Consider the following 27,408-nt stretch of genomic DNA (forward strand, 5'->3'; position numbering starts at 1 on the left):
ACTATAGTAGAACCTCAGGCGGTGCCTAGACTACAAAGTTCTATCAGAAAAAGATACGCTAATTGCATCTCTTTTTCTGCTTTTCTTCCAAAAGAGGCTTTTCCGACAATTGGCCCATCTACACTGGGCCAAACGTTAAAAAAAAATTAAAATTTCACCTAAAATTTCAGGAGGCAAAAATCCTGGGCTGTCCAGCTAAATACGAAGGCAGCCTGGCAACCACAGTGCTTACTGGGGAGCTGTCCAGCCCGGTCAGGGAGGCAAGATGGCAGGCGGCCACCGGCAGCCTGTTAGGGCCAAAAAGCCTCAGCACACATTTCTTAAAGGGGCCACACTGTTTTTGTTTTGCTTAACAACTCTCGGGGTCCTTTGTTTTCTTTATCAACTCTCTAACTCTCAGGGTCTTTTTTTGGTTCAGTATTTTTTCTGAAGCCATCTGGCATCTATATAAAAGTTGTAGGCCCACCACTTATTTTGGCATCCTCAGCCACCAGGTCAGACCCCTGCAGCAAGTGATATGATCATCTGAGTCTTCTTTATATAGGAAAATCCAACCTCAAAAATAGTTTTGCAAACCCAGTTTCTCAGTGAACTTTTGGGTAATCCAACTCTCATTCAGTGGGAATATTTCCACTGACATTAAATGGGAGTGGATTGGGTCATTAGCACAAAGATTCAAAGGACGAGAGTTGCCCAAACCCCCCCACCTATATACTTAGAGCTAAGAAAGGAAAGAGAACATGATGGACAGGTAGTTAATTATGAATACAGTTCTGGTAAGCAATTTTTTTTACTGAATTGTCTAGTGTAAACGTAAGAAACAATCTTGTCACAGGGTCTGCAAATTATCAGAGAGCTCTCACCAGTGATGCATGTCCTGAAATATTCCTATTTGTAGACTGGAAACTTTACAAACCACAGTGTTAAGTAATTAATATATTTATGAATTACCTTGTGACTAATGGAATGAGTGATAAAGATGGAACTTTTACTAAATTATGCCTAAGTGTCTTTATCTCCAGCACTGCAGGGCCAGGAGCCAGCTTGTTAGCAACTTCCAGATCTAGCTCAGCTTCCCATGGTGTTGCACTTCAGATCTCTTCAGAATAACTCTGTGCAGAAGAATATACAGAATGTACAGAAGAATGTCAGGCTTTCATGGCTATGCCATACACTAATGTATCAAAGGTTATCCACATGTGACATTGCTGCATCCACGTAGCAGGGAGGGACTATTTTCTGTATCAGGACAAACAGCATTTCATACTTGTGTAGGCCTGACACATAGTAGTAGTTATATAGGCTTTATTTTATAGCTTTGTATTTAGGGTTGCCAGATGGTTTCCCAAAAAATACCAAACACACATGCCAAAAATCTGTCAAGCCAAAAACCAAACAAACAAACAAAACACCACCCAAACACATGTCCGGTATTTTCTGAATTTTTTTTTTACTGGACAGAGGGCGCAAAAATGGACTGTCCAGTTGAATACGAGACACCTGGCAACCCTATTTGTGTTATGTAGTTATATAGATTGTTTCATAAGCTTTGTTTTATAGCAACTGCTAGGTATTAAAATGTATTTTGTATTACAAGTTATTAAGAAATTGTTTACAGAATAAACTGTTTTTCAACTTTGTAAGTTTGTAAGAAATCTTGCCTGTCCCACTATAAAATAAATTGCTTTCTCTGAAAACAATGAGTAGTCCTGTGGCATCTTAGGGTACGTCTACATCTTAGGGTAGACGTACCCTAAGATGCCACAGGACTACTCATTGTTTTCAGAGAAAGCAATTTATTTTATAGTGGGACAGGCAAGATTTCTTACAAACTTACAAAGTTTGAACTTACTTAATTTGAACTAACTTAGTTCGAATTAGTTAATTTGAACTAAGCTAATTTGAACTAACGCATCTAGAACTAAAAACTAGTTCGAATTAGCGTTTTGTTAATTCGAACTAGCGCGTCCACATTAAGTGGACCCTGAACCAGGCTTAAGGATGGCCGGAAGCAGTGCCGGCAGGGCATCAGAGGAGGACTTAGAGCTGTCTCAGGCTAGCCGAGGGCTGTGCTTAAAGGGTCCTGACCCCCACCCCGGACAGACAGTTCTCAGGGTTCCCCACTTGCAAAGCAGTCCTGGCTTGGAGTGCCCTGAGTGCCCACACTGGGCACATCACAGCACTTGGCCATCGGCCCGGCTGCACTTGCCGCAGGCTGCCATCTGGGGAGAGGGGGCAATTGGGGGGCTGCAGGAGAGCTTCCACCCCCAGAAGCCCGCAGAGCCAGCCCAGTCCTCCCCATCGGGGGCTTGTGCCCCATTCCTCCTTCACCTCCTTCCACTTACCCTTCTCTAGACCCTCTTCTTGATGTACAAAATAAAGATAACATGTCTTCCAAAATGGAATCTGTCTTTATTGAACAAAACTGGGGGAGACTGGGAAAGGAGGTGGGAGAGGGGAAGAGAGAGGCTGGGAGAGGGGAGGGCAACTAAAATGATCAGGGGTTGGGAACAGGTCCCATATGAAGAGAGGCTAGAGAGACTGGGACTTTTCAGCTTAGAAAAGAGGAGACGGAGGGGGGACAGGATAGAGGTCTCTAAAAGCATGAGTGGGGTGGAGAGGGTGCATACAGAAAAGCTCTTCATTAGTTCCCATAAAGAAGGACTAGAGGACACCAAAGGAAAGGAATGGATAGCAGGCTTCAAATTAGTAACAGAAAGTTGTTCTTCACAAAGCAAAGAGTCAACCTGTGGAACTCCTTGCTGCAGGAGGCTGTGAAGGCTAGAACTGGAACAGAGTTTAAAGGGAAGTTAGATCAAGTCATGGAGGTTGGGTCCATGGAGTGGTATTAGCCAGGGGGTAGGAATGGTGTCCCTGCCCAAGGTTTGTGGAAGGCTGGAGAGGGATGGCACGAGACAAATGGCTTGGTCACTGTCTTCGGTCCATCCCCTCCAGGGTCCCTAGGGTTGGCCACTGTCAGCAGAGAGGCTACTGGGCTAGATGGACCTTTGGTCTGACCCAGGACAGCCATTGTAAGCTCAGGGCTCAGGGTCGGGGGTCTCAGTGGACCCCCATGATTCTCTTGCACACCTGCTCCTGGATGGCCAGGCTGGCAGCTATCCTGCCCAAGCCAGCCACTTTCCTGTGCCTAGTGCGGAGATCGTGGACGAGGTCCACGATGTCCACACTAGCCCAGGCGGGTGCCCGCCTCTTGCGGTCCCGGGCAAGCTCCTGGGAGCCGCCAGCCTGGTCCTGGGAAGAGGGGGAGGGCTGGGTGGCTCGATCCGTGCCAGGTGCAGGGTCTGCTGGCTGGGTGCTGGCAGGCTTGCACCTGGCACGGGCACCGTTGCCAGCCCGTGCCCCTTTAAGGAGTCCGGGGCCGGGAGGGGGGCAGTAGAGTTTCCCTGGTGTTGGCCAGAGTGGCCACCAGGGAAACCTGGGGAGGGCTAGCCTCCCACTAGTTCGAATTAAGGGTCTACACAGCCCTTAATTCGAACTAGCTAGTTCGAACTAGGCTTAATCCTCGTGGAATGAGGATTACTAGTTCAAACTAAGCGCTCGGTTAGTTCGAATTGAATTCGAACTAACGGAGCGCTAGTGTAGAGCCTATGAAAGTTAGTTCGAACTAACGTCCGTTAGTTCGAACTAACTTTGTAATGTAGACATACCCTTAGAGACTAACAAAATACTATATTATAGTATCATGAGCTTTCATGAACTGTCCTTTATGTAAGTGAAGAATGTGTGAAGATAAGAGACAGAAAAAACAGCACCAGATAATCAGAATAGTTTATAAGCGGGAGGTGTGTAGTCAGGCATTGTGGAAGAGGGACAGAACTGAACTGGAAAGCAAAGGCCTTTGAATGAGATCTGTGAATGAAACAAACCAGCTGCAGTCACTCCCACAATATTCATCAAAATATTGATGGAGAATGACAATGGAAGCATCCAGGAGGTAAATACCAATTAACAATTAGATGACTCCAGGATGACACCGCAAAATCCTTAGGCGACGTCTACACTACAAGTTTTCTCAGCAAAAATATGCTAATGAGGGACTCATTTGCATGAGTCGTGATCTCATTTGCATATTTTATGCCAATCCATTTTTGCGCCGGGTTTTTGCACAAAAACGAGCAGTATGAACGTTTCCTTTTTGAGGAAAAACCCCTTTTTCTGCAAGACTGGTAAACCTTTTTTTGGGCATAAGGATCTTGACCAATGAGGATTGGTGCAGAGAAGCATGTAAATTGGACAGGGACTTCTCTTAGAGGAGAATTCATTGATAGAGATTCTCTAGGCTATAGTGAGAAAGAGAGGAGGGGAGAGGACAAACAAGGGGCCAGAGCAGACAAACAACTACATACAAAGGAATCTAATACATCAGGAAAGGGCAGACAAATAAACAGTGGCAAATTTTTAAAGTCCTTCTACACAAATGTTAGAAGTCTGACTAATAAGATGGGTGAACTAGAGTACCTTGTATTAAAGGAGGAGATTGACATAATAGGCATCACAGAAACCTGGTGAAATGAGGAAAATCTGTGGAACACAATCATACCGGGATATAAAATATATTGGAAGGATAGAATAGGCCGTGTGGGTGGCGGAGTGGCACTATATGTGAAAGATAACGTAGAATCAAATGAAATAAAAAGCTTAAATGAATCAACATGTTCAATAGAATCACTATGGATAGTAATTCCATGCTCCAATAAGAAGAATATAGCAGTAGGGATATATTATCGACCACCTGACCAGGACATTGATAGTGACATTGAAATGCTAAGGGAGATTAGAGAGGCTACCAAAATAAAAAACTTTACAATACATTTCAGTTATCCCCATATTGACTGGGTACATGTCACCTTAGGAAGAGATGCAAAAATAAAATTTCTCAATAGCTTAAATGACTGCTTCTTGGAGCAGTTGGTACAGGAACCCACAAAGGGAGAGGCAATTCTCGATTTAGTCCAGAGTGGAGTGCAGGATCAGGTCCAGGACGTAACTATGACAGTATGGCCAGGACAGACTGACCCCTCCGGTGCGGGGCGCTTTCGCCTCCTCCCGCCCCCCCTTTGTCCCTGGGGCGGCCCATCCCCTCCTTGCAGCCCCCTCTTCCCCCGGCGCAGTGGCCGATGAGTGCCATACCTGCATGAGCACTGCTCCGACGATGGATCTCCCCACACCGAACTGGTTCCCGATGGATTGGTAGCTGTCCGGCGTGGAGAGCTTCCAGAGGGCGATGGCCACCCGCTTCTGGAGGGGGGTGGTGGGCCTCATGCGAGTGTCCCTTCTGCACAGAGCAGGGGCGAGCCACTCGCAGAGCTCCAGGAAGGTGTCCCTCCTCATCCTGAAGTTCTGGGTCCACTGTCGGTCTTCCCAGCGCTCCAGGACGATGCGGTCCCACCAGTCGCTGCTGGTGTCCAGACGCCAGATGCGGCGGGGCACGCCGGTACCTGGGCGCCGCCGCGGCTCCTCCACGGCCCCCAGGGCGGCCAGGTGGAGAGGCAGGGGGCTGACGTGCACCAGGTGGTGCCAGGCAGCCTCGAGCCATTGCTGGCACGCTTGCAGCAGCAAGTCCAGAAAGTGCACCAGAAGGTGCAGGGCGAGCTCTGGCTCCATGTTGCCACCTGCGGCAGCGTCCCCGAAGGGAAGCACCGACACAGACGGGCACAGAGACCAACGCTTTGCTGTCCCTCGGCGAGGTTGGCAAGCAAGCAGGAAAAGCTGAGAACTGGCTGTCCAGGGGGGGTCCCTTTAAGCACGAGCCTCAGATAGCCTCAGATAGCAGCCACACAACGCAACTACTAACCTGATGCCCTGCCGGAACCGGTTTCAGCTGCCCTTAAATGTGCCCCTGCGTCCAATCAGTGTGGACGCGCTAGTTCGAATTAGCAAAACGCTAATTCGAACTAGTTTTTAGTTCTAGATGCGTTAGTTCGAATTAGCGCTGTAGTGTAGACATACCCTTAGAGTTCTTTGAAAGGGTTAACAAACATGTGAACAAGGGGGATCCAGTAGATATAGTATACTTAGATTTTCAGAAAGCCTTTGAAAAAGTCCCTCACCAAAGGCTCTTGTGTAAATTACATGGCCATGGGATAAGAGGGAAGGTCCTTTCATGGATTGAGAACTGGTTAAAAGACACAAAATAAAGGGTAGGAATAAATGGTAAATTTTCAGAATGGAGAGGGGTAGTGGGGTGTCCCCCAAGGGTCAGTCCTAGAACCAATCCTATTCAACTTATTCACAAATGATCTAGAGAAAGGGGCAAGCAATAAGGTAGTGAAGTTTGTGGATGATACTAAACTGTTTAAGATAGTCAAGACAGAAGCAGGCTGTTAAGAACTTCAAAAAGTTCTTCCCAAACTGAGTGATTGGGCAACAAAATGGCAAATGAAATTTAATGTGGATAAGTGCAAAGTAATGCACATCGGGAAAAATAACCCCAACTATACATACAGTATGATGGGGGCTAATTTGGCTACGACAAATCAGGAAAGAGATCTTGGAGCTATCATGCACAGTTCTCTGAAAACTTCCACACAGTGTGCAGCGGCAGTCAAAAAGGCAAATAGGATGCTAGGAATTATTAAGAAAGGGATAGAAAATAAGACACAGAATATCTTACTGCCCCTGTATAAAACTATGCCACGCCCACATCTTGAGTACTGTGTACAGATGTGGTCTCCTCACCTCAAAAAAGATATTTTGGCCTTGGAAAGGGTTCAGAAAAGGGCAACTAAAATGATCAGTGGTTTGGAACAGGTCCCATATGAGGAGAGGCTAAAGTGACTGGGACTTTTCAGTTTGGAAAAGAGGAGACTGAGGGGGGATATGATAGAGGTATATAAAATTATGAGTAGTGTGGAGAGGGTGAATAAAGAAAAGTTCTTCATTAGTTCCCATAACATAAGGACTAGAGGACACCAAATAAAATTAATGGGTAGTAGGTTTAAAACTTATAAGCGAAAGTTCTTCTTCACACAGTGCATAGTCAACCTGTGGAACTCCTTGCCAGAGGAGGCTGTGAAGGCTAGAACTATAACAGAGTTTAAAGAGAAGATAGATAAATTCATGGAAGTTAGGTCCATAAAAGGCTATTAGCCAGGGGGTAGGAATGGTGTCCCTGGCCTCTGTTTGTCAGAGGCTGGAGACAGATGGCACGAGACAAATCGCTTGATCACTGTCTTTGGTCCACCCGCTCCGGGGCACCTGGTGCTAGCCACTGTCGGCAGACCAGCTACTGGGCTAGATGGACCTTTGGTCTGACCCAGTATGGCCATTCTTATGTTCTTATGAGGAATGTCAGCAGAGAACCTGGTAGATCTATCTAGAGGTGAACAATGGACAGATGGTATTACTAGCAAAAGATCCACTAAGTAGAGTGCATGCTGGAGCATGAATATGACCTAAACTTTTTAGAATATTTTACACTTCCAGTTCTCAGATTTACTGATGTATTTGGCAGCTAAGACAGCTGCCCAAGTAAAACCAACAACAAAAGAGAGAGAGGAAATTTGCAGAAGTGGACATAAGCAATTCTAAATTCCATTGCCTATTTAGTTGGAGAAGTCAGCAAAAAGGTCCTACAATGATTTACTAAAAAGTGCTCCAGACGTGCTCATCAAATATGTTAGTTTGAGTTTGTATATGGACAAAAGTGAATAATCTGCCTTTACACTTGTTCATCTTAGTACCTTAATGTTACTTGAATTCTCAACACTGATGAAAACACCAATTTCAATAAGGGGACATGTAAAGGAAAATGTTGATACAGTATGAAATTAGCTAGTAGAAATGTTGTCAGAATTTTATGAAGACAAATATTTTAGTAACTCAAAACCAGAAATATTTGAATACAGATAGGTGGAATAAAATAAAACCTATAATTAGAGTGCTTTTATCCTGCCAGAGAAGACTTAAGTATTGGCAGCTATCAAAGGGTGTGTCTAGACTACAGAGTTTTGTCGACAAAATTATACCTGCGTCTACACTACCGCTGAGTTCTGTCGACATAACGTCGACAGAACTCAGCAGTTTTGTCGACGCTGGTAAACCTCATTTTACGAGGCATAACGCCTTCTGTCGACAGAGTTCTGTCGACAGAATGTGTTATTGCATGTAGGGTTATGTCTAGACTACAGGGTTTTGTCGACAAAGCAGCTTGCTTTGTCGACAGAACTGAATGTAGTCTAGACGCTCTTTGTCGACAGAAGCTTTGTCGACAGTATCTGTCGACAAAACCCTGTAGTCTAGACATACCCAAAGACAAGAAAGCAAGACTAAATGAAACACTGGTTTATTCTGGTACAACAAGAGGTGAGATACTGAACTAAATATGCCATGTCTCCTGCTGTGACAGTACTAAGAGATCCTGAACTATTTAGTATTGGCTCATTACAGTATGGAAATTTTTACGCTCCTAATTTTTTTTAAGTGACTCAGGTTTCGTCAAGTAATCAAAGAACAATCTCCAGAGAGTTAGCAACAGCAAATAAAGTTTTAGGAGAGAAACTTAAGGGTGAAAAAATCTGCTACTTAATTATTTGTTCTTCAAAAGAGCAGCATGAGAACAAATTAAGATAATTTAAGGCTTAAATCCATCTAGATGGAACATTTAATTTTATTTAAATAAAAAAAACCTCACTGATCAATTCTGTTCATTACCTCTGGGGCACCTGGCACTTACCACTGATGAAAGACAGGAAACTGGGCTAGATGACCCAGCATGGCCATTCTTATGTTCTGTATATATATTTGTTAGTGAATGCCAAGGCCCTTCTGAAGCTGAAAAGCACTATGTGTAAAATTTTTAAAAGTATCTAATGCCAGGTGTTGGCAAAGTGGCATGACAAGATTTAACCCTCCTGCCCTAGGCTATGCTGCTCTTCCAGGAATGGGGGGGCTCTCTCTTGGTCTCCTGCCCTGGGCTCCACTCTGACTTTTCCTATGGGGAAGGCTAGAGCAGCACATTTGCACTTCCATGCACTTGGGCGCAGGATACGGGTAGGAGGTGGGGTGCAGGAGCAGGCAGAGTGTAGGATTCGCACCCACCGCCCTATGCTCACCAGGCAAATGCCCATTCCCCTAAGCAACTCCAGAGCCCACCGCACCTCCCTACCATCAGGGCATCCCTTATCTTGCTCTCCTAATACTGGAGCCAGCTCCATCCCTGCAGCAACTCGTGTTGGCTGCCAGGCCACTGCCTGTGTGGGTGGGGTAGGGATAAGGGAGGGACTCAAGTCCCTAACCCTGTGCTCCAGACGCTGATGCGCCCCCGACCAGGGGGAGGGGACAGGAGCAAGGTGGGGGGAAGGTGGGAGGTCTTGGCCTGGGAGGGGGCAGTGTCTGGACGGGACTTACTTTATTGTAACAGTCACTCCCACACGGCAGGCAGAGGCCGCACCACACGTGATAAATTAGTGGCCCATGGGCCAAGTGTGGAATCAGGCCTGTACACAGGAATTTTTGTGGGGGGTTGCTTTTTTTTTGTAAATATGGATCACAATTTTTTTAAATAAAAGCACTTCAAAATAGTAATGCAATGAGTGTGTATGAGATAGGTTAATGAAAAATCTGAGAGGAAACAGTGACTGGTAAAATTATTGTTATTCATTCAGGCCACGGTGATTCTCTCTCTCTCTTCCCCCCCACACCACAAGTGCAGGCCCAGTAGCTGCACAGGTTGCTGCCTTCCAGTGACCCCAGGGAGCTATTTAGCTGCCTGCCCCAGGGAAGTAGCTGTAGCCCAGAGAGCAGTGAGACCATACTTGCTCCCACCTTAGGAAAAACCCTCATTTCCTCACCAGGCACCCGCCTTTACTGCTACACTTTCTGCTCGAACTGTTACTTCTGCTGCTTTGGCACTGCTTGCTTCGCAGCCCCGCAAAGTGCCCTTAACCTAATCCCAGCCCGAGGGGCTTGCTAAGGGCTCCAAGGGAGCGAGCACACTGGGACGTGTGCACCCCTGGACAATGGCTGTGGGAACGCAGGGCCTGCTTCCAAACAAGCCTGTAAGTAGCCACCCACCGGCATGCTTGAAGCTGTGCTCTGCCTTCCTGGGGGAGCCAAGCTTCAGTTCCTGGCTATGAGCATTCCAAGGGGCATCCAGAGCCCAGGAGAATGCTCCCTGGCTCCTTCCTCATTATGTGACAGGCAGGCCGAGGAAGGGGGGGGGGTGATGTTCCAGAGTCTGGCTGGCAGGGACTTTGCTCTTCTTTAGGTTGATCTATGAGGCTGCTTCAGTGGCTCAGGCACATCTCCACTTAGCGAGGGAAAAGGCTGCTCGTCTCGGAGCGCAGCACAAACATCCACCATCTGAATCTCCTTTCCCTTGGAGCTGTGCTTCACATGCTCAACCACTGCTCTCTGGCTCCGTGTGGAGAGACTCTAAGCTTGCCAGTTTACTGATGAACCCAGCATCTGGGAGATGCTGGTGGGTTTGGGGGTCCCAGCGTGGCAGGTATTTCCATGTACTTTCCCTCCCCCCTTAAAACACTGATTTTTTTTTTTTACCCTGCCTTGGGCATTCCCAGACCCTGCTTAGCCATTATGGGAACTCCTGGGTCAGCATGGGGGATGCATTCACACAACCTCTGCATACAGGCCCGGGAATGGAGGCTGTCACATCAGGACTGCAGGGAATCAGGCTGGTGGGTCCAGGCAGGCTGACCAGGATCCAGCCTACTGACACCTGGATGACAGACTCTAGTGGCCCCACAGGGCTCTCCAGCATGTACTAGTACGGGGTGCACATGGGAGGCACGAATGTAATAGTGTGTGGAGCAATGTGTGGAGCGCTACGTTACATTATCACTGCAAGTTATTATTTTGGCTTCTTTGGTATGAAATAATGCCTTAACACTGCAAGCAAGGAGAGCTTAATGAGACTTCTCTTTGGGGTACCTCTATACTGTGAGTGGCAATGAGTTTCAGAGTTTGCTTTGAATAGAGAAGGAAAGCAGGCAGTGCTTCTAACCTATGTACAGTTCCTAGTTTGGAAACAGTTTTCAATCCATTAAATACTATTTCATGACAATATGGAGAAGATTGGAGGATACCTCAATTAAACTGTCCTGTTAAATAATGCTATTACACAGTCATAGAGACTATTATATTTACATCTTGCAGAGGAAGATGGAAGGTAGATTGTGGCGGAAGGATAGAAGGCAGACAAAAGCTGTTGTAGACACAAAGTCTAATTACAAGAAAATGTAAATGTGTGATCCCACTCTCCTTTTAGCTTCTGCTTTCACCAAGAAGCCAAAGACAACAGAGGTGATGGCAGGAGACACAGCTGTGTTTGAAGCAGAGACTGAGAAGACTGGCATCAAGGTTAAGTGGCAGCGAGCTGGATCAGAACTGATTGAAAGCGAGAAGTATATCATCAAGGCTGAGGGGAACAAGCATTCGCTGTCTATCAATAATACTGGAAGAGAGGATGATGCAACATATGCTATAATTGCAGGAAGTTCCAAGGTCAAATTTGACCTCAAGGTCAAAGAGCCAGGTATGGTATTTCCTAAACTACTATTGCTTATTCAGAACCCAACCCAAGCATTCACAAATCACGAACTAGACTCATAAGATGAGATTTTAATAAATAAGGGAGTTATTTTTATTTGATCTCTGGTGCCTGAATCTTTGTTTTTCACATTGTTAAGTTTCCCCCCCACATCCGGTCTAGAAACTTACTAGGTGTTTTTAAAATAAAAAATGAGATTCTCACATGACTGTAGGATCTGGGACTTTAAGAAAAAAAAACACCAAGCATAGCAAGATTCCACCTTGTCTTTTCCCAGTGTAAGTGGAGGAATGGTCCTGCTGTTGTGTGGAACTTTCCTGGCTTCTACACCACTGTGGTGAAATGGGCTAGGAAAAGGATCTTTACCCACCTTCCTGACCTCAAAGGCTCCCCTTCCAGTCTCCTTTGTGGCAGGGTTCTCATAACCCTAACAATGCTGGGTCAAGGATTCCTGGGCAGCTTGACTCCCAGTCTTATTGTGGTAACTTAGGGTAGAGGCTAAAGTGATCCCACTCCAGGGTGTTCTCTCCTTGGACACTTCCCTGGCCCACTAATCATTACATACAATTCAAAGCAAATACAGTTTATTAAACAGCAACAATTTAAAAAAATAATAAGGACAAAATGTGAAAAGTTAAAGGAAAACACATAACCCTGTGGCATGGGGACATCACAAACAGTACTCTTGAATGTAAGGGAAGTTCTCAGTCTGTTCCTCACAAATCCAGGCCTTTTTCTGAGGTTCTGGCTGCGCTGCAGGGACAGACACTTGCTCTGGCGGTGGCCACATACCTTCAGACTCTAGGTGGCAAGGCCTTCCTTTCTAGCATCAGCCCTTCCCCACTCAGGGTTATGATCTCCGTCCGTCCCTCCCCCCCCAGTCAGGCCTGCAAAGCCTCTTGGCTGGTAGTGCCTCCTTGCACTGGGCTTCTACCTAGGGTCCCCCCTCATTTTCCCTAACAGCTCACTGCACCCAGCTCCAACTCCATTCTCTGCCACTTTGCCTCCAGCTCTCTGGACTGCTCCTCACCTCCCAGCACAAGATCTGTTTTCTGGCTTTGTTACTGCAGCTCTTGGGGCTGTTTCTACAATTTTCTCTGACTGGCACAGCTCTGCTCTCTAGCTCAGCTTAGAGCCTTTGCTCTCTCCTTAGCTTGGTCCCACTCAGTGTGACGCAAACAAATCCAGCTCACATGAAAGATAGGACTTCCCAGCCTCCTGATTCCTTCATTAGCCTACCTGTGCCCTATCAACCAAGATGACCTGGAGCAGTGGCCTCTCCCCATTGTTCCTGGGGACTGTCAGTCTCAGAGTCCTGTCTTCCCATTCACCTTTTCCTTTCTTTTTGGTACTGTGAGCTAGCCTCTTAGGAGGTAAGCAGCTACATATTAAATTAACTGAAATTTCCTGATGTCTTTACAATTAGATAGAACATACTACAGTATTCCAGAAGACTGAAATGGATCTTTATCAGGGGAAAGGTTCTTTTGATGGATGAAGAGAGCTGACAGTAATATCAAATATGCTATTGTGCAGAGAAGTTGTTTTCTATGTAAACTCTGTGTTGATGTTTCAAGATGAACCTTTTTTATATAAGCATGGAGGTATCACTAGTGATTCCATAATTAGAGATGTGGAGAGTTTCAATTAAAATGGGATTTAACTCTCTTTAGATAATAGTTCTTATGCTGCTATCCTATCTGAGTAAAGATGGCAGAATCTGGTCCTCTGTTAAGTATTAAAATAAAACTAAATATCACATCACTTTCCCTCAAGACACAGATTTAGTTTTCTATAAAGTTAGATATATAACTTCTCAAGAGTGGAGGAGTCTGAAGGAGTTTAAATGACTCCTTTTTTCAATTTTGAGGCAGTCACCTCATTTTTCAGAGTCCACTAATATACAAATAGTTATAACATTTCAAACTTTAGATACATATAGATCTAAACCAGATATTCATAGTTACATTTTTCATCACAGCTATTTCTATGTACACCACCAAAGCCAAACAAACGGTAGAAAATCTCTTCATAACTATCTAAAATTTGATACATGAAAATTATGGCATTTAAAAACTCAAACATCTCTTTTGAGAGAGAGAAAAGGGTTCTCAAATAAGGTTGCAAGTTGTCTGTTTTTTGACCAGAACACCCAGTTGAAAAAGGATCCTTGCAGCTCCAGTTAGCACCACCGACCAGACTGTTGGAAGTCCAGCTGGCAGTGCTGCAGGGGTAAGGTACCTAGTCCCTGCCTGTCCTGGTTCTGCACTATGCCCCAGAAGCAGCCAGCAGGTCCAGCTCCTAAGCCACTGGGTATGGGAGCTCTATGCATTGCCCTGACCTGAGCACCGGCTCAGCACTTCCATTGCCCAGGAACTACAGCCAATGGGAGCTTTGAGGGTGGTGCCTGTGGGTGAGAGTAGCACATAGAGCTCCCAATCCCACCTAGGAGCTAGACCTGCTGGTCATGCCACTTCTGGGGTGCAGCATGGAGCTAGGACAGGCACAGAACCTGTCTTAAGCCCTACTTTGCCACTGACTGAGAGGTGCCCAAGGTAAGCCCAGGCTCCAACCTCTAGCCCCAGCCCTGTGCCTCCCCCAGTCCCTTCCTGCACCCCAAGCCACTCATCTCCAGCTCAGAGCCTGCACCTCCAGCTGGAGCCCTCACACCCCAACCCTCTGGTCTAGCCCAGATCCCCCTCCCGAACCCTTCATCCCCCACCCCACTCCAGAGCCCACATCCACAGCTGGAGTCCTCACTCCTCTGGTACATTCCAACTTCCTGTGTGAGCCAAGAGCCTCCTCCCAGGCTGTGAACCCCTCACTTCTGGCCCCACTCTGGAGCCTGTACCCCAGTAAGAGCCCTCAATCCCTCATGAACACCAACTCTCTGTCCACATCCAGTGAAAGTGAATGAGGGTGGGGGACAGCAAGCCACCAAAGGAGGGGGAATATTGTGAGTGGGGGCCAGGACCTGGTGGAAGTGATGGGGCTATGGTGGTCCATTTTTTATTATTAGAAAATTTACTATCTTAAGCTCAAAGATTGATAAAGATAGACTATTCTTATCTACTTAGAAGTTCTATAAGGCTAGCACCTTCCAAAGCAGTGCATCTTCTAAGCTCCATAACACAATAACCAATTTTCTGTGCATTTCTTAAGGCTCACTGAAGAGATATTCCTCTGCACAATTCAAGTATATCCCAGAAATACATGGCTTTCTGTAGCCTGGCTTTCTTTTTTTTTCCAGAAAAGTCTGAGGTAGTCCTTCCTACTGAAGCTGCTTCTGCCCCAGCTGTCTCAAACTCACCTACACCAGCAGAGACACCACCAGCAGAATGCAGCAGGAATTCTGAAGGTAAAAAAGATCCTAGTTCAGTGACACCCCCCTCAACCTTTATAGACTATTGCACCCTTTGTAGGAGTCTGATTTGTTTTGTGCAGTCCAAGTTTCACCTCATTTAAAAACTACTTGCTTATAAAATGAGATATAAAACACAAATCAGTGTCAATTCATTATAACTGAAAATTGATTTTTCTCATTTACCATCTAAGAATAAATCAACTGGAATATAAATATTATACTTACATTTCAGTATATGATATATAGAGCTATGTAAACAAGTCACTGTCTGTATAAAATTTTAGTTTATACAGAAATCTATTGTTTTTTATCTAGCTTGTTGTAAAACTAGGGAAACATCTATATGAGTTGATGTAGCTTCTGGAAGATGCCTGTGTACCTTCAGGAGTACATGTACCCTGGCTGAGAACCACTGCCCTTGTTGACTCATTGGCTATGTCTACATTATGGGGCTTTATCAGAAAAAAATGCGCTCCTCAATTTGCATACCTTTTTCTGTTTGTTTTTTCGGAAGAGGCTTTTTTGAAATTTGGCCCATCTGCACTGGGCCAAATTTTGGAAAAAAAACCCCTCTTTTGGAAGAGCCCTTCTTCCTTGTGGGAGAAGGAAGACAGAGTTTCTGAAAGAGCGTGTCTGCTCTTCCGCAAAAAAAGAAAGCGGAAGAGCAGACATGTTCCCTGGACGCGGTGGAGTTTTTCCGGGATACCTCTGGTATCTTGGAAAAACCCTGTAGTCTAGACATAGCCATTGAAAGAAGGAATCCTAACATTGATAGTTGGGAAAAAAGTACCAGGAGGAAGAATATAAGTGATAAGACAAGTGAAGTGGGAATAAGGCACCAAAACAGGAAATATCTGAGTGCAGGAAAATATTGAGGGAACAATGAAATTATGTAAAAGATTCACTATGCAGGTTAGGAGAAAGTTAATAAATCCAGATCTGTTTCAGTTCCAGCTCCTGAGGCTCAAACAGAGGTGCCTCTGGACCCTATTGGTCTCTTTGTGACACGGCCTCAGGATGGAGAAGTCGCTGTTGGTGAGTAAAAGACTTGATTTTTGTAATCTGCTAACAAACACTACACCTGGATACTATCTCTGTCTCTCTATATATTACTACAATAGCAACAATCTAAGAGAAATACTAAACACCACTCACAGTCTTATCTTAACCTGTCTCCTTTTCAAGGTGGAAACATCACATTCACTTGCAAAGTGGCAGGTGCTAGCATGCTGAAGAAACCATCAGTGAAATGGTTCAAAGGAAAGTGGATGGATCTGGGAAGCAAAGTGGGGAAACATCTCCAGTTGCATGACAGCTATGATCGAAACAACAAGGTAGAAGCCAGAAAGCAGAGCTCTCCATTTCTCTCCTATGAAATGATCAAACATTTAGAAGACAAAGATTTGAGGAAAGGTTCAGCATATATTTAGTCTAGTGAAGTGTCTGAGGGAAGATAACGGAGCAAATAATTAAGGGCTCAATTTTCAAACACTTAGAAGATAAGGTGATAAGTAATAGTCAACATAGATTTTTCAAGAACAAACCATGTCAAATACACCTTGTGGATTGGAGGCACCATTAGATGTGGTATATCCTGATTTTAGTAAGGCATTTGATACACTCTTGCATGACCTTCTCATTAACAAACTAGGGAAATACAACTAGATGGAGCTATTGAAAGGTGGGTGCATAACTGGTTGGATAACCTTTCTCAGAGAGTAGTTTATCAATGGTTCAATGTCATAACAAGTGGGGTTCTGCAGGAATCAATTTTGGGACTGATTCTGTTCAATATCTTCATCAACAGGGGTCAGCAACCTTTCCGAAGTGACATGCCAAGATTTAACCCTCTTGCCCTGGGCCATGCCGCTGTGCTGGGAGGTGGGGGCACTCTTTCCACTGCGCTCCCCGCTTGGTCTCCTGTCCTGGGCTCTGCCCGGCTTTTTCTGTGGGGCAGGAGGAACAGCACATGCGTATTTCCCCAGAACCTAGATGTAGCATGAAGCCTTGGGACATCCTCCTGCTGCAGGAAGCCAGTGCTGGCTCCAATCTTGCGGGGAGCACGATGCTGGATCACCAGCATGGTCTGGGGTCATAACTCAGGGGCAGGGAGTTCAGGGAAATGGGCAAGGCAGGAGTGGGCAGGTGGGTGACTCCAAAGTGTCAGTTCTTCTGGGGGCAGGGTCCCGTGGGGGTCTGTTCCATGACGCCCTCGCCTTCCTGCCAGGGATCCAGGGACCAATGGGGCTTTGAAGCAGGGGAACCCCCCATGCATTTTCCTCTCCCTTCAGCTGCCCCCAGTGCCACCCAGCTCTGGACCTGCAGCCCAAACAGCACTCACTCTCTATTGGGGGCCCAGAGGCTGCATTGCTAGCAGCTGGGCATGACTTCGGCACCTTCTTTAGCCCGCCTGCAGTGGGGGCTGTGAGGCAGAAAGGGAGGCGAGCAGAGCAGGGAGCGCCATAGCTGCAGGGCTGGGGCTGCACAACAGGGAGGAGAGTACCAGGCTGGAGGAGGTGGGGACAGGATTCCCAGGTGAAGGTGGCCAAGAGGCTCAAAGGCAGCACTGCACACACACACCCCACTCTCCTCCAAAGCAGGAAAACAGCACCCCAGAGCGAGCCCTCCTATTCCCCACAGCCACTGCACACCAGTCCAAGTCCAGCCCTGCCCCTGGCAGCTGGCTCGGGGGCCCCCTGCTTCCCCATGTATCCTAGTCATCCCCAGAACAGCCCCGGCCCTGGAGCAGCTCTGCTCTGCCACATGGCCTGGCCAGCCCCAGAGCAGCCACCCAGCACACTGCACTGCCAGCCGGGCTGTGTAGCTACCACAGTGCCAGAACTGGGGCCATGGTGAGGTTGCCTCAGCAGGGACAGCCTCACTGCGACCCAGCTCCAGCCGCAGTACATGGGGCAACCGCCCATGATGTAGCCCCACCGTGTGCCATTCAAAATCAGCCTGCATGCCACTTATGGCCGTGATTTAGATAATGGCATAGAGAATATGCTTATTAAGTTTGCGGATGATATCAAGCTATGAGGAGTTGCAAATGCCATGGACAGGATTATAATTCAAAATGATTTGGTGTGAGGATGAAATTAAATGAAGGAACAATCAGTTATACACACAAAAAATAGGAAATGACTTCGTAGGAAGGAGTACAGTGGAAAGAAATTTGAGGGTCAGAGTGGATCAAAAGTTAAATGAGTCAACAATGTGACGGTGTTGCAAAAAAGCAAACATCATTCTGAGATGTCTTAGCAGGAGTTTTGTAAGCAAAAATATGAGTAGTAATTCTTCTGCTCTACTTTGTGCTGATTAGGCCTCAACTGGAGCATTGTATCCAGTTCTAGGTACCACATTTCAGAAATAATGTGGACAAACAGAAGAAAGTCCAAAGAAGAGCAACAAAAATTATTAAAGGTCTAGAAAACATGACTTATAAGGGAAGATAGAAAGAACTGGGTTTAGTTTGAAAAAGAGGAGACTGAGAGGGAACATAACAGCTTTCAAGTACCTAAAAGGTTGTTACATGGAGGAGGGAGAAAAGTTAAAAACTGGATTATATTGCAGCAAAGGAAGGTTAGGTTTGATATTAGGAAAAACTTCCTGTCAGGGTGGTTAAGCACTGGAATAAATTGCCTAGGAAGGTTGAGGAATCTACATCAGTGGAGATTTTTAAGAGCAGGTTAGACAAACACCTGTTATAAATGGTCTAAATCAGGGGTGGGCAAATTCCGGCCTGCAGGCCAGATCGAGTGTGCAGGGTTAGTCCCTGGAGGGCCCCCACCTCTACATTTAGCTGCACTTCTGCAGGTATTGGACGACTGCAGCTCTTGTTTTTTTATTGCCCACCCCTGGTCTAGATGGTGGTTGGTCCTGCCATTAGTACAGGTGACTAGACTTAATGACCTCCTGAGGTTCCTTTCAGTTCTATGAATAAGCTCTGCAAGGACTGACATCCCCTTTTATCACTCACTGTCTCCGTGGTCTGTCTGTCTGTCTCTTAATTTAGGGTGTTCTCTCCTTGTTGCTTCCTTATACCAAAGGCCCTCTTCCTCTCTAGGAGTCGCAACACTTCCTCTGTGGCTTGGACCTTCCTCTTCATGGCTTGGTGCTCCAGCCAAGTCATTGTACAATTTTCCGCTGCTAGAAAAAAAAATCACCTGATTATGTGTGCAAGTGCCATTCCAAACTGTCTTTCAATTCAATACTATGCTACTTTTCCATTGGGGAAAACCAAGCCCACCTGCTACTCCAGATTCCAGCCAGGGGACTCCGTAAATAGCAGGCATGGTCTGCACTGTTGTTTCCCTTGGCTTTTTCCTACTTTGTCATCTACAAGCTTTCTTCTCTACCTCCCTTTTGAATAAAGGGATCCCTCAAGGTCAAGATCTCAGGGCTTCTATTTCTTCTTCCTTGCCCCAGTTTTCATCCTTCTCGCCTCACTAGGCCAAGACAGTGATTACAGACTGCACAGTGCAGCTCTTAATGCATTCCACTTTCAGCTTTATGTAAGCCTCATCTGCTTCTGTCTATGGATCGCATCCAGTGTTCACTCTAAACTGTGGGGCAGCACAGCTTCACAGGTGATTAATTAGCCCCGCCCAGTCAGAGACTCAGGGCTCCATGCACAGAGCTGGCCATCTGATTAGGGCTGATTAATTACCTGTGAAGCTGTGCTGCCCCACAGTTAGGAGGGCACACTGGTCTCATCTTCAATTAATACTTGTCAATTAGGGATGTTAAATTTAGATTAACTGGCTAATTGAACAGTCTAAGCAATTTGCATCGACTATTTGATTAGTTGACAAGCCATAGCTTTTGAAGTATAGCAACAGTCCCAAGGCCGTTGCTACACTTCAAAGGTGAAAGCGCTGCGGGGAGCATGGTGCCAGCAGGGAATTCAAGCAGTCCCCCGCTAACCCCATGCTCCCTGCATTTCAAAGCAGCAGCGCTGCAGGGAGCCCAGGGTCATCTAGGGACTCAGAATCCCCAGTTAACCCCAGGCTCCATGTGGCGCTGCCGCTTTGAAATGCCGTGGGGAACCAGGCGTCAGACTCCATGCATTTCAAATGGCAGCACCACACAGAGCCTGGGATCAGCGGGGGAGTCCTCAGCTGACCCCTGGCTCTACTCAGGGCTGCCGCTTTGAAACGCCGTATGCAGCCCGGGGCCAGTTGGGAGCATCCCCTTCTCTTCCCCCACCCCTTGCTGCCTCTTTCTGATAGAGACAGCGGGAGGGAGGGGGAAGTGACTAGTCAACTAGCATGTCAACTATCCGATAAGCATTTGTTTATTGGATAGTCGATTAGGTGTTCACATCCCTTTTGTCAATCAAGCCTTAGTTTCCTCCAGGTGCAGTCTAACAGGTTAATTAGCCCCTTCATGGCCATTTTAATCCCTCAGGAGTGGTGTAGGGTGAAAACCTCATTAGAATCACAGAATACTAAAACTGGCAGTGATCTCAAGAGGTCAAGTTCAATTCCCTGCACCAAGCTCTGTCTAGATACCTGACAGATGTTTATTTAACCTGATCTTAAATATCTACAGTGATGGTGATTCCAAAACCTACCAAGGCAATTTATTCTAGTGCTTAACCATCCTGACAGTTAGAAAGGTTTCCTAATGTCCAACTTAAACCTCCCGTGCTGCAATTTAAGCTAGTTGCTTCTTGTCCTATCATCAGAGGTTGAGGAGAAAAAATTTTCTGCCTCCTCCTTGTAACAACTTTTTAGGTACTTAAAAACTGTTATCATGTTCCCTCTCAGTCTTCTCTTTCCCAAACGAAACAAATCCAGTTCTTTCAGTCTTCCCTCGTTGATCACATTTTCTAGACCTTGAATCATTTTTGTTGCTCTTCTCTTGACCTTCTCCAATTTATTTATTTAAATATTTTTACCCCGCCTTTCTATTTAAAATATTCAAGATGGCTTACAAGAACAAACAAAAAAAATAGAAATATATATAAAAATTTAAAATATGAGAATTTAAAATATGAGACCTCAGAGGGACATAACCAGCTAAAAACATATAGAGAGGAGGAACACACACATACAGACTCAAACATTAATAAAAGCACGAGTAAAAATTTCCCACATCATTCCTGAAATGTGGTGCCCAGAACTGGACACAGTACTCCAGTGCAGAGTAGAGTGGAAGAATGACTTCTCATGGCTTGCTTAAAACACTCCTGTTAATGCATCCCAGAATGTTTGGTTTTTTTGCAACAATGTCACACTGCTGATTCATCTTTAGCTTGTGGTCATTATGGCTCCCTAGATACCTTTCTGCAGTACTCCAGTCATTTCCCATTTTGAATGTGTGAAAATGTTCCTCCATAAGTGGAGTACTTTTCCTTTGCCCTTACTTAACTTCATCCTCTTTACCTCAGACCATTTCTCCAGTTTGTCCAGATCATTTTGAATTATAACCCTATCCTCCAAAGCTTTTGCGACCCCTCATAGCTTGGTGTCACCTGCAAACTTTGTAAGCGTACTCTCTATGCCAGTATCTAAATCATTCATGAAAATATTGAACTGAATCAGTCCCAAAATTGATCCCTGCAGAACCCCACTTGTTATTCCTTTCCAGCATGACTGTGAACCATTAATAACTACTCTCTGATAATTGTTATCCAACTAGTTATGCACGCACCTTATAGTGGCTCCTCTATGTTGTATTTCCCTAGTTTATCAATAAGAAGGTGATGCGAGACTGCATCAAATGCTTTACTAAAATCTAGGTATAACATATCTACAGCTTCCCCCTTATCCACAAGGTTTGTTATCCTATGAAAGAAAGCTGTCAGGTTGGTTTGATGTGATTTGTTCTTTATAAATCCATGCTGACTGTAGTTTATCACCTTATTATTTCCAGATGTTTGCAGATGAATTCCTTAATTATTTGATCCATTATCTTTCCTGGTACAGAATTTAAGGTGACTGCTCTGTAGTTTCCCTTTTTGTAGATGTGCACAATACTTGTCCTTTTCCAGTCTTCTAAAATCTCCCCCATCCTTTATGATTTTTCAAAGATGATAGAAATGACTCAGATAGCTCCTCAATCAGCTCCTTGAGTATTCTATGAAAAATTTCATCAGGCCCAATGACATGAAGACATTAACTTTTCTAAGTAATTTTTAACTTATTTTTTTCCTATTTTAACTTCTGAACCTACCAACCTCTGTTTCACCAGCACATACTATTATAAACACCCAATCCCACCATCCTTCTTGGTGGTGAAAACTGAAACAAAGAAGTCGTTAAGCAGCTCTATCATTTCCACATTTTCTGTCACTGTTTTTCCCTCTTCATTGAGCAATAAGCCTACCCTATCATAGGTCTTACTCTTGCTTCTAATATATTGGTAGAATGTTTTCTTGTTACCCTTTATGTCTCTAGCTAAATTGAGCTAATTTTGTGCCTTCACCTTTCTAATTTTGCCACTGCAGAGTTGTGTTACTTGTTTATATTAATCCTTTGTACTTTTACCTAGTTTTCACTTTTTTGATTTTTAAATCATTCAAGATTTCCTGATTTAGCCACTAAGGTCTCTTGCCATACTTCCTATCTTTTTCATGCAATGGAATAGTGTGCTCTTGCACCCTTAATAATGTCCCTTTGAAAAACTAGAACAGATTAGATTAGATTAGATTAATCTGTAACTGCCTACTGAAGTTACATCTGGCTCTCAGGAAACTGGTATTGGTCACTATCGGAGATAGGATCATGCATTAGATGACGGATCATTGGATTTATCTAGTATAGCAATTTCCATGATTTTATTGTGTAATTTTCCTCACATTAATATTAAGACAAGTAGGCATCCATATATTAGCCCTGAAAATAACTACTTTATTAGAATGGATAAATCAACACAAAGGGCTCAACAAACAAACATTACCACTTAAAATGAATCTATAATGCAAATTCTCTACCTGGAGACAGACACCTTGATCACAAAGAAGCTGGGTTGCGTCTCCTCCTCTCCCTACAGGGATCAAGACAGTGTTATGGTTTGCAATATACTTGCTATGTATATGCATCTCCAGTGCCCTCTACTGGATGGAATAGTATAGATTTGCCCATCGGAAACACCAAACCTTCTGAAGACTGAGTTTATGGAACTGCTCCATTAGCTCTTGCTTACGCCTGTAAGATAGTTTGGGTCTTTGTTCATTCCCTCCCGGAGAGTGTCGAATTTTAACATGAATGACAGTTCAGAGGATTCCCTTTCAAGTGCAGATGTAAAAGGTCTTTGTAGCTGAATGCAGGTGGTTAAGTCATTGAGAGAGTGTCCTTTCTGGTTGAAACACATATTACGTGTCTAGACAGAGTTTCTTTTTTCGAAATAGGGTATTTCAAAAAAGCAGCCGGATGCGATTATGCAAATGAAGCACGGGAAATTCAAATCCGCACTTCATTTGCTATTTCGCTCACCTGCATTTGCATTCCTCTCTCGAAAGAGGATTGCAGTGTAGACATACCCTGAGAGAGAGAGAGAGAGAGAGAGTTGCACATACAGGGAACAAATCTTTGTTTATTACTGTTTAGTGTTCTAGTATGTTATATTTGTTTCCCTGCATCTGTTATCCTTTCACTTTCTAACTTCCTCACTTGATGGACTGATCTGTTTTTTAGGTTTACATCTTTGAAATGCACATTATCCAAGCAAAAATGACTTATGCAGGGGGGTATAGATGTGAGGTGTCTACCAAGGACAAATTTGATAGCTGTAACTTCAACCTGATTGTCAATGGTAAGATTATATTTTTAACATTAGAGAAAATATGTTGTCTGGTTAGGTTTTATCTAAGGTGACTAAATGTCCTGTTTTTAAAGGAACAGTTCCATATTTAAGCCCTCTTGCAGGTATCCTAACTTTCTCTTAAATACAGGCAAATTGTCCCATATTTTCTGACTCATCTCCCTCATCACCATCAGTACTGGTAGGCCCTAGAATCATAGAAACCTAGGGTTGGAAGAGACTTCAGGAGGTCATCAAGTCCAGCCCCCTACCCAAAGCAGGACCAACCACAACGAAATCATCCCAGCCAGGAGATTGTCAAGCTGGGACTTAAAATCCTCCAGGGATGGAGATTTCACCACCTCCCTAGGTCACCCATTCCAGTGCTTCACCACCCTCCTAGTGAAATCGTTTTTCCTAATATCCAACCTAGACCTCCCCCACTATAATTTGAGACCATTACTCCTTGTTCTGCCATCCATCACTACTGGGAACAGCCTCTCTCCATCCTCTTTGGAACCCCCTTCAGGAAGTTGAAGGCTGTTATTAAATCCTCTCTTCTCTTCTCCAGACTAAATAAGCCCAAATCCGTCAGCCTCTCCTTTTAGATCATGTGCTCCAGCCCCCTAATAATTTTGGTTGCCCTCTCCAAGGCATCCACATCCTTTCTATAGTGGGGGCCCCCGAACTGGATGCAATACACCAGATGTGGCCTCACCAGTGCCAAATAAAGGGGAATAACAACTTCCCTAGATCTGCTGGCAATGCTCCTCCTAATGCACCCTAAAATGCCATTAGCCTTCTTGGCTACCAGCAGGGCTCGACAATCTTTGTAATCTACTCCCCTGCTGCCTCTGCCTGGGCCAGTGCTCCAGGAAAGCCCAACATCTGCCAGTCCCGGGTGCTGGCCAGGAGGAGCCAAACATTTGCAAAAGCCTCATACAGCATTGACATGGAGAAGCCTCTTAGCTAAATTCTGGAGTGACGAGGGGGATTTCCAGCTTATTTATGCCCCAATCCTGTGGGCTCCACAGCAGTCTCTGGGGCAGGAATTTACCACTCTTCATTTGCCCTACTCCCACCTCCAAATACTGCTCCCAAGGATCAAGAGGGTGCTCTGGTCTTTAAGCACCCTCCTTAGCGGAGCTACTTCTCTGTCCCTGTTTCTTGAAGTCCCTGTAGTCAGATTCCCTGTTCCTGGTTCACATTTTAGGGCATAATCCCTTCCTGCCTGCACTGTAGCCAAAGGTGGCCAGTAGGTGCCTGGAAGTGTTGGAAGGGACAAGATGATTCAAGATGGGGAGAGGGGAGAGAAGAGAGCTTTGCAAAGACAACAGCCAGGTATCCCTTCCCCCTCCTTCCACTCTGCAGCTGGAAGCAGTTCCCATCTTTTCCTTCCTTCACAGTGCTGAAAGGCTGATGCTGGCCACATTCTGGTGTGAACCATTGCAAAAATTAGGGGGGTGACCCTGCATGCCTCCTCCACACGTTGCCTCAGAAAAATGCAATGCCAAGTACCATCTTGGGGCCAGCCAGGCAAAGAGGGCAGCAGAGAGCACAGGGCCAGGAGGGTCAAGTCAGTCAGTCAACCCCTTGTGTGAGAGGAGTATACATGAACATGTGCATGTCACCTTTCCCTGGCAGGGTGGTAGGGATGTATGTGTCACTCCTCTCAGTGTACACTCTAAAGCCTTAAAGATGAGAGGGTAAATAAAAAGGAATCAAACTACACAGTATTTCTTTGTAATGGAGACAGTGTCGAGTTGATGTTAATCTGGATTTATGTATTTCATAGCTCTGATTGATAGTGATTGAACTCACTTGAACAAGAGTAATTGTGCAAGTTTCTTGTATTCACCATATGGACAACCTAGTTTCTATTTTATCCCAATAACTGTCCTCCCTGTGTACAGATTAACCTCTCTCCCCAATAAACAGTGGCTACCACGCAAAGGTGTTGGTCAGGGCAGAGCTAAAACCACAGGAGTGCTACAGCGGTGGATTGAGATGCATTGGCACACAGGGCTATGAGAGAGGAGGATGGGTCTCTGGAAAGAAAAGTATGTAATTCAAGCCAGGACTGAGATGCACTGAAAGAGCAACATGAAGTAAGAAAGAAGAGAATTAGCCTATATTATCCTTGGCTTTATCTGCACTTCAGACACTTAATTCTATGAGCAATAATCTCAGGAAAAATTAGGAAAAATCTGAGAATTAATTCCAGGTCTAAGTTGCCAAAGGTTCTCAAATTGAAGCACTGCAGAAGCTTCTGGTAGCTGAAGTGTAAAAACTTACCAGTGATTAAAAGGGAAAGTATATTTAACCATCTATTTACCTCCAATCAACTAAAGGTCACCAGAGACTTGGCTAAGACAGTGTGAGAATGATTCAGCCTTGTTATTCCAGTATTTCCTCAGGGGTTGTACCTTTAGTTTATGACTGGGGTTCCACAGGAACCTCACAGCATAGGCACTGACTTGTTTTTCTCTATGGGTGTTCCACCCCCACTCCACTTGGAGGCTGTGCTTTTACTGGGCTTCTTCCACACCATGCCTCTTCACCTCAAGATTCTCCTGCACACCCACCACTCCCTTCCTAAGTTCTTCCCACCAGTCGCTTGCTGAAGGACAGCCATCTGCGGGCTTGCTGAACACCCTGGTGCTGGAACCATTATATTTAGACCAGATTTTAGAGAAGACAATGTTACTCTCCCACTGTCAAACTGCAAATTAATGTGAAGCTTGAGAAAGAATCCCAGACAGTTACCTGCACTAAACATGGCCACAATTTACTAAGTGATTAATGTTAATTAAAATATAAGATCTTTGAAACAAAGATGTCTTGAAAGGAAAAACTTTTGTAGTGGTACTTTGTCTCTTTCAAGCAACACTCAACTGTTTTTCATTGTACATCACACCAGAAGCACCAGGAACTGGAGACATGGATATCCGCACTGCCTTCCGACGAACGTGAGTAGGAAGTTCGTGCTTCCAAGTAGAATTCATTATCTTCCTAGACAATATCATGTAAGAGGAAAACTATTATACAAATAATCACTGCTGCTACACCTATTACAGGTATTTATATAAGAGTATTGTGTGTTTCTAAGGGAAAAATGCCACCCTTGAGTCCTAATCATCTAAGAGAAGATTGTTCCTTATTATGTAACAAAAATCGTGATCTCAGATCATTTCAGAGATAATGAACATAATTTTTCTAAGAACTGCACTAATTCTTCTTCTACAATGTGAAAAGAGCATTTCAGGTACAAATCAACAGGGGATCAAATGATTCTGTGTTGTGTCCATGCTGTATGGCTTGGACTAAGTAATGCTTCCAATATGGTTTAGGTGATCCTGAGGATCCATTTGTGTCTTACAGGGATCAAGAGTTTGGACATAAACACTACAACCATTATATAACTGCTTGTGCTATGGTTATATTTACTTTGATGTTTTGTAATTTTACTGAAAATGTTACTGTAATTTTACTGAAGTACAATCAATGACATTTTGAGAATGTGTGTAAATGGTCAGGTACGTACACCTTCTAGACTATGAAGCGCCACAGATAGGGTTGTCAGTCATCTGACAACTAAAAGTCCAGTTAGCTGCAGCACTAGCAGGGCAGGCAGGCTCCACACTGCTCCCAGGAAACAGCTGGCATACCCCACTGGCTCTTAGATGAAAGGATGGCCGGGGTCGGAGGGGAGGGCACTCATGCACTGCCCCTAACTACATGTGGTGCTCTGAGTAATGGCTTCACG

At 45.0% G+C, this 27,408-nt stretch overlaps 1 protein-coding gene across 1 annotated transcript in view; it reads left to right on the forward strand.

Moving 5' to 3' along the window:
- MYBPC3 (myosin binding protein C3) overlaps positions 1-27,408 on the forward strand; it is a 156,483-nt gene that overhangs the window by 23,213 nt on the left and 105,862 nt on the right. The window contains exons 2-7 of the mRNA XM_075927458.1: positions 11,249-11,515; positions 14,781-14,888; positions 15,843-15,929; positions 16,080-16,228; positions 23,537-23,654; positions 26,563-26,611. Of these exons, the coding sequence (XP_075783573.1) occupies positions 11,249-11,515; positions 14,781-14,888; positions 15,843-15,929; positions 16,080-16,228; positions 23,537-23,654; positions 26,563-26,611 (778 nt within the window). The remainder of the gene's footprint in view (positions 1-11,248; positions 11,516-14,780; positions 14,889-15,842; positions 15,930-16,079; positions 16,229-23,536; positions 23,655-26,562; positions 26,612-27,408) is intronic.

Source organism: Pelodiscus sinensis, chromosome 4 (genome assembly GCF_049634645.1).
Source record: "Pelodiscus sinensis isolate JC-2024 chromosome 4, ASM4963464v1, whole genome shotgun sequence".
In the NCBI taxonomy this organism is placed as follows: domain Eukaryota; kingdom Metazoa; phylum Chordata; order Testudines; family Trionychidae; genus Pelodiscus; species Pelodiscus sinensis.